General features: G+C 39.1%; 1 protein-coding gene across 7 annotated transcripts in view; it reads right to left on the reverse strand.

Annotated features, from left to right (window-relative positions):
• kdm4c (lysine (K)-specific demethylase 4C) overlaps window positions 1-7717 on the reverse strand; it is a 32607-nt gene extending 24890 nt beyond the window's left edge. The window contains exons 1-8 of one of the 7 annotated variants that reach the window (XM_017306296.1): window positions 7545-7702; window positions 5509-5675; window positions 5060-5235; window positions 4535-4649; window positions 3951-4144; window positions 1438-1487; window positions 492-595; window positions 179-316 (exon numbers count right to left, since the gene is read on the reverse strand). In XM_017306296.1, the coding sequence (XP_017161785.1) occupies window positions 179-316; window positions 492-595; window positions 1438-1487; window positions 3951-4144; window positions 4535-4649; window positions 5060-5235; window positions 5509-5652 (921 nt within the window). In that variant the 5' untranslated portion in view covers window positions 5653-5675; window positions 7545-7702. Of the gene's footprint in view, window positions 1-178; window positions 317-491; window positions 596-1435; window positions 1488-3950; window positions 4145-4534; window positions 4650-5059; window positions 5236-5508; window positions 5676-7099; window positions 7469-7544 lie in introns of those variants that run through there. The other 6 variants (XM_008416445.2, XM_008416428.2, XM_008416436.2 and 3 more) reach the window with 6 other exon arrangements.
• Between the last annotated feature and the right edge of the window lie 186 nt (window positions 7718-7903).

Below are 7903 nucleotides of genomic sequence, written 5' to 3' on the forward strand. Positions count from 1 at the left end.
TATATGAGCTGTTGATGAGCTCAACTTCATATTGCCAGTCGGCTATTTCAGACTTCATTCCCATTTCTTATTTAAAATACTTTTAAAAATGAAAAAATAAATAAATAATAATAATTAAAATTGTTTGTGCAAAGCTTTAAAACGATTTGTGTTCAGATTGACCTGAGTGTGATGTTACCTGTGTGGCCACCTTGCCGTAGTCTATCCAGCGCAAAGTGGCAAAGTTTGTGGACTCCGCACAGTTGAAGCCATGATTGAATCCAGCATGGTAACCATACGGGAAGGTGATCATGAACTCTCCGGCTTCCTGAGTAATCTGAATATTAATCATGAAGTGAGTTGGTGAGAAATGGGACCAAACAAAAACTATACAAATAGAGTAGACAGAACAGTAAAAATTGGAGAGAGTGAAATTTCAATAGTTTGGATCCTTGGTTCAGTAAAGGCGGTAGGGCAGGGAAAGCTAAATGTGTACAGAATGAGGAGTTTACCTTATCAAAGGGAATGCCATACTTCTTTAGTATAGAGGGAGAGATAAGGGTCATCTTGTGGCGCAGAAAAGCTTCACAGCCCTTGAAGCTGTTGGGAAAAAAACCTGAAAGAGGAAAACACACACACACACCATCACAGAGAGTCTAAAAACAAAAAGGAGATCTATAAAAAGATATTATCTTAATATGTCAGCACACAAAGAGTCTCGGTTTCCAAGCATAACAAAACCTAAAAGAATGATTGAATTAATAAACAGTAACGTCAGTATCTTTCCTTAACAAAATGATTCCCCAATGCAGTCTGATTAACATTAAGGGTGATAGAAATGTATCCATCCATCTTCTATAGGGGGAGTCGCTGCCCATCTCTAGCTGTCACTTTGTACACTCTGGCCATGGGATACATTTCTAAAAGTTCATAATGCCCTGCACTCTAACAAGACTCCCAGTGCTTCTGGAAGAGAATAAAGCCCACAGCATCACAGATCCTCAACATTGCTTTTCCTCATAATCTTTCTTTGTTCCAGTTAATATGATTCCGGTTAACACTCCAGAAGTGTTTAGTAAACTCAACACGTTTATGCTTCTAGATGACAGAAAAAGCTTCTCTGACACCTTACAAACAAGCAGTTGTAGATAGTAAACAGACTTGGTCATGGTGGAGGCTACTGGAGACCGGATCTCTAGTCTGTCCCACCAGAGATCCGGTTTTAAATAATTAAAACAGGATTTTAATTATTTAAAAAGTTCCTTTCTGCATTCGGATTTAAAATGTCTTTCAAATTATTTTTATAAGGAACTATAAAAATCAGAGTGGTGTTGGTGATTTTGTCTAAAAACGCATTTAAAAAAATGTCTTCACTTGGAATTTATTCTCCAAGGAATTAGTGTGTTTAAATTAAAGGCTGGGTTTTCAACAACTTTTTTTGTATGTTGTTTTTCGTACCTGTAGCCAGGCGCTCCAGTCGTTTCCCGTGCTCCGGGGGGATGGCATACCTGTTAGAGAGGGGCATACAGAGTTATTTCTGGCTGCACTTAATTATTGCCTCAGTGCCAACATTAGGAAATTCAAGACAGCCATCAAGTGGTGGATAAGTGAAAAGATGGGGGAAGAAATATATACTTTTTTTTAACTGTTACGTATAAAATGATTAATAAAAGCAGCGAAATTTCATTGCTTATCCTACTATGAGGCTCAAGTTTTCAGAATAACTGACACTTTCTAATAAGTTCCAGCTTCACAAGAACCAAAACCTTTGTAATGCAATGGAAAGGTCAAAATAATTACTGATTGCTGGCACAATAAATTTATGGAAAAAAGGAAACTATTCTGTGTTTTCCTACGAAACCCCACTGATGCAATATGATTTAAAAGTGGAAACTCTGCCAGAAACTCAGACAGTGTGACAGAGGCCCCTCAGGGATCCAACTGGCACTCCATCCGCCCAGCTCCATCCGCCCTCAGGTCTGTGGCATCTCCATCACCGTCAGCTTAATGCAGCAGTGGGAGACACAGAAAGTGGGAGAAACCTCCACAACCTTCGGTGGAGGTGAAGCGGGGAACCGGGAGGGGAGTTGAGAAGGCTGCCATCTTTAAGCTGATCCCCTCCTGAGATGAGATGCTGAGGAAAGCAGCAGGATGAAAGGAGCGCGCCGGTGAGCGTGTGCACCAGACGATAAGGGGCTGCAAATACGTGCAAGTGCTTGGCACACGGGGCTGCACTAAGTGAGTGTGTGTTTATATGTGTGTATCACAGTCTGGCTGCGACACTGATCCCTGTGGGGGCTGCAGGGCTCCCCACTCTAATGAGCAAAACTACCTCCAGGGCAAAAGAAGGAAATGGAGCAAGGCAAGCTGACAAAGAAATGAAAAGAGAACTCTGTCCAGATCCATCTGCATTCCCCACCTCGTCTCTTACTGCAATCCTACCTCCAAATAACCCAACCCAACTCAAAACTCAAACAATACCACGCATTAAGCAACAATAATTCAACATAAATTAGAGACTAAAAGAAAAACTCTCACGTTTAATTTTAGAGACAACAAAGGATGTGTCCTAAAAAACAAGTCAAATAAAAAATTTGAGAAACCTTGGAGAATAACAGTGGTTCATCCCATACTATTGCCATACTAATTCATAACTGTGTGTAAACTCACATTGACAGTGAATGCAAATGATCTAATTATGCAAACAACAAGTGAGAACAGGAAACCTTGAGCTGAATGAAACACATCAACAAAAATCTTAATAACATGAAGAATATCTGGTTGAAAGGAACATTGAAGGATGTTAGCAATAGCTATCTAGAGCTACAGTGCCTACAGAATCTACTGAAAAGGCTACTAATAGCTATGCAAACCACAAAACTGGCCTAAATCAAAGAGTGGAGAGGAAAAACCAACTGTTGGGAGAAACAGCATGCTATAGAGATGCAGGAACAAGTTAGGTCGTCATGTAACTGGAAGACGAATGGAGCCAAATACAAGAAAATTCTGGAAAATTAAACTGTAGGAACAGGCAGGAGAGTGGAGGTTCACCCTCCTGTCTGTTTCAGAGCTGTATGCTCTTGCTGAACATACAGCCAGAGTGACAACGGTGTGGTTCAGATAGAAACTTATTTGTATGTTGGCCTAGTCAAAGTCCAAACCTAAATCCAACCGCCAATCAATGGCGAGACAGTGTTCAAAGATGCCATCTACTCAATATAACTGAGTTTGAGCTATCCTACATTGTAGAGGGGAAATGTTCAGATCTGTCAAGTTGGTAGAGAAAAACAATAAAAAGACTTGCAGCTATAATTGCAGCAACAAGCAATTCCATATATTGACTCAGAGGGGCTGAATGCAAATGCATCTCACACCTTTCAGGTTGTTGTATTTGGAACAATTTCTGAAAACAAAGGGTCGTTTTCCTTCCCCCTTCTCAGTTGTGCACTACTTTGTGCTGGTCTGTCACTAATCCCAAATGTATGGTTTTAAGGAGATACAATGTAAAAGAACTTCCTGGTTGGAAATACTTCTGCAAGGTTCTGCATTGCTTGTATAATCTCAGGTTAACCATAGTCTAGTCTTAAAGAGCAACTCTTAAATGTTAATCAAATGTGCTTACCAAGTAATTTGGATTTAATTCATATTTAAAATATTGAAGAGGTTTACTGTATATCATAGTGACTTAATATGTAAAGTAATAAATATTGGAACATATTTGATCATCAGTGTATTAGTGATGCAACAATTCAAAGGTATATTTGCCAAATGTGGAAATGCAAATCATAAAATGTCTGAATTTATCCTGCAATCTAAACATCTTAGATGACGTTTCATCAAGCTACAGATTCTTTTTCTCAGATACCGGCACCAACCTAACTAACTGGAGATTTGTGGAATCTGTCTGGAAGTTGCACCACTTACACCACTTTGTTGAATATTTACACATTTACACACACACACATGCTCACCAGGATTTGGGCTCTCCAAAGTGGAGGTAGTTGATGCTATACAGATCCATATCCTCTGTGTGCCAGGAGAAGGTGGTCTTCCACATCCCAAAGTAGAGATACGGTGTGTTGACCCCCTGTATGGACACACCACAGTCCTCCTCGATAACATCCAGGATGGAGTTCAGATGTCCAATGTTCCACTCTTCTACGTCCTAGAAAATTGGAAACGGGGGCTTAAACCGGTGCTACAGACAATTTACAATCCTGTTTTTTGTTGGGGGGTTTTTGTGAGCTACATAAAATATTATGTTCCAATGAAATCCCAGATCTTCCTGTAAAAAATGACTGTGACTATATTATACCAATACTCTCAACAAAAAATAAAAACTGAAACCAGAGATATAAAGATAAAACCGTTCCAGTGATGTACACTCTGCAATGCTTTGCATTAAAGGCATTTCAGTGTTTCAGACAGGATTCTACAGACTCTGCAAGCTACATGCACCCAACCTAAACACAGACAGACGATTATGACCGACTACGAGGAAAAAATAGGCACAAAAAAAAAAGCCAATGTAAAGAGAGATAGACAGGTCACCTACCTCATCATAGAGGCTGCCACTCACATCTGCACCATATATGGGTGAGACAAAAGTGAGGTTTTTCCAGTATTTCCTCTCAAGATCTTCATAATTCAGGTAGCGAGGTGTACAGTACCTTTAAAAAGAAAGAAAATGAAAAATATATTGGTTTTTTTTTTAAACCTTGACATAGATGTTACTCTGCATGTATTTCACAGTTTCCTAAATCAAAAAAAAATCTTTAAGAGTAAAAGAAATGCTTTAATTACTCCCTAATTTTAATAAAATGTAGACTAATCTTTGAATGAGTATTATTTTTATTTTAAGAAAGTTTATGATCACTTAATTGTGGGAACAGTCGCTACTTGGAGCAGGTCACTCTTAAAAATTAAATTCACCTACACAAAAGGTGAAATTCAAACAAAGTGCTCCATAAGGAAACATTTTCTAAAATATTCCTCCGCCAGAACCAGAACAGAAATACCCGTTTGCGAAACACTAATAATTAATAATATTGAATATTAAATGCAATACTATAATACTCACATGTCACTGTTTGCTAACCGCCTGAACTCCTGCACACTAAGAGGCTTCTTCTGGATGTTGTACTGAGTGAAGAGCCCCGACTGGCCCGCCACCATCTGCTGAATTGGAGCGTCGATCATTAAATCATCGATATCGTCGTAGGTTCGACGTGGCTTCCAGCCTTTAGGGGGGATCACCTTTGGCACAAACAAACAAACAAAAAAAAACAAAAAAAACAGAGACTTGTTACTGAAAATGAAACAGTAAAATCTAAATGATAAAAGAGAGCCGATTCGGTAACACTGCAGTCGTCTCGCTCTCAAAGAGAAACTCATTAAAAGGTTTCTCTCTGATTTACTTTCTTAATCCCGCTTGAGTAGGTTAATAAAACTCTGATACATGAATAAAGAGGAAGCAATGATGTATACCTCTCAAAGACCCCATATAAAGAAGAAAAAGTCTCTACCAACCTTAGCCAAGCCTGCCCGGTGTGCACCCTGAGATTCCATGTACACCAGGTACCGGTTGAAGTCTTTGAATTCTTCCATCGTGGGCCTGAAGGTCATAATCTTGCAGGTGGGGTTTGCAGGGGCGGATACCTCTGCTCCCGCCATCCTGCCTCCTCAGTGGCTATAATCTGAGACGGGAAAACAAATGCTTCTGTTATTTCTCGCTGTTTTTCAATAGACAGTTGTGTGTCGATTTTTATCAGAAGCCATATTAAGTACGACTAAGTAGAAACACAGCCCATTCTGCTTCTGCAGGAATACCAATACATCTTTAAAGCTACATTGTTCATTTTCCTTATCGTTATCATTTATGATGAACATCATGCCGATGATTTGTATCGTTATTATAACTAATATCGTTATCATCATCATTATTCAGTTTGTGAATGTGTGTGCTAATGGAAGTGACCGATTTTATTGTAAAGCGTCTGAGAACCCTTTGAGGGTTGAAAAGCACTATAAAAGTCTGATTTCATTGTATCTCAATGTTTTATAAATAACTATATTGTTAGAAACAACTACTATATATATATATATATATATATATATATAATACATTTTAATAGTAATAGTAACAGTACTGTTGTTTTTGTTTCAGCCGTCATTGTACTTTCATTTTAGAAGTAAAAAAAAACTTTTTTTATCTCTAAAATTAGGTTAATTTTAAGAGGTCCTGTGGTATGAAAACAACTTTTTAAATCTTAAAGGAATAATATCGGTTTTGATATAAACATGTCTAAACAATTTAACCTTTTAATCCCAATTCGATGAGCAAAATTATGTAAGCAATCTATCATATTAAATGCCTTTTTTTTTATTACCCCCCCCCCCTCCCAACCTCATCCCCTTTTAGTGGGATGGCTGAAATCCCAATCTAAGGAAAGCAGATCTCTTATATAAAAAGACCATTAGATGGCAGTAGAGATCCAGCATATATTGTTTTGATTATTTGAACCTGCAGCTGCCCCTCGCAGCATTTTGTCCCAGCCACCCATCCCAGTTCCACTCCCAACTTTACTGTGCCAGTACACAAAGGATCACATTGCACCATGTGAATTCAGATTTCCTCACCCTTTTGTACTCCCTCTCGATGCTGCCTCTTTGAAATTTACATTACCGCATAATAAATCATAAATTTTAGAAAGCAGCTTTCAGACTAAAAATAGATCACTTAAAACAAGCAAAGTAAAAAATAATTTAAAAAAAGACAAAGTACAGTTTTATCTCACACTTTGGGTTTTAAACAAATAATTAAAATTCTTGACAGCCTCCTGAAACAAGTTAATGTAACTAAAACAAATCTGGCTACACTCGAAGGAGTTTAAATCTATGCTGAGCTGCATTTGACTGTTAATACTTCAGCGTGTGTACTCTGCTCATCTTTGTTGTCTCCAAACGTAACTAGCCAGCTAGCCTACGTTCTGTTATGATGCCGAGTAATGGCTGAACAAACAGCGCAGCTTGCCAATTCAGCTGACCAGCTCACGTAAAATTAAACAGTCAACAGGCTTCTCAGATGTGAACTCACAAAACTCGGTTTATTAGTACTTACCTTCAGTGGCAGTAAAGGGGAAGGTATAAATAACTAGTAGGCTAACCTAGCTGTAACGTTAGCTAACTTGTTACAGTACAGTGAATGGGGTTTAAATGCCCCTCGCAAGGTGGCTTCACATAGGCCCTTAGCTACATCCTTTCCGACTTCTTGTAGTCGAACTGCTTCATTCTGGAGTTTCAGTGCTGGTGTGTTTGTTCGTGACTTGCAGATTTACTCGTAAGACAAACGAATAAAGACATGAATGCTCACAACAGAAGCACGATTGCCAACTTCAGTGATTGCCAGTGCTAAAGGGTTAGCCGCTGATAGCTTCGAACATTCTGCAACAGGAGCCACGATATGCAACCTGCTTCCTAAACACTATGATTACAAAACAGGCCTCAGTACATTGTTCTTTCTATAACTGTCGAGAACCCGACTAAGCTCAACAGTTTGTACCTACCTTGATGAAGAGACGCAGTCGTGTTGTTGTTTATCTCCTTCCTTGTTCACCCAGCTGATTCACATGACAGCTGCTGCTTCGTGCCGTGAAGAAGAGGGGCTGCGCTCCACATCGCCTGCGCTCTACGCTGCTGCTGCTACTGTCATGGCCGTAGTGGTGTAGCCCCATCCATGTACTTTGAGATCTGCGAATCAGCTGGCGAAGGGGGCTGCAACGTTTACAATCCTAAGAGCCATTTTCCCCCGCAGTCCAGCTAAATAACTTTTGTTTAGAGCCCAATTGTTCCATGATCTCTGTTCCATGATCTTTTGAAGAAAAAAAAATAGAAGAAGCATACTTAATATTTTTATATCTATCTA

Source organism: Poecilia reticulata, linkage group LG1 (genome assembly GCF_000633615.1).
Source record: "Poecilia reticulata strain Guanapo linkage group LG1, Guppy_female_1.0+MT, whole genome shotgun sequence".
Classification (NCBI taxonomy): Eukaryota; Metazoa; Chordata; class Actinopteri; order Cyprinodontiformes; family Poeciliidae; genus Poecilia; species Poecilia reticulata.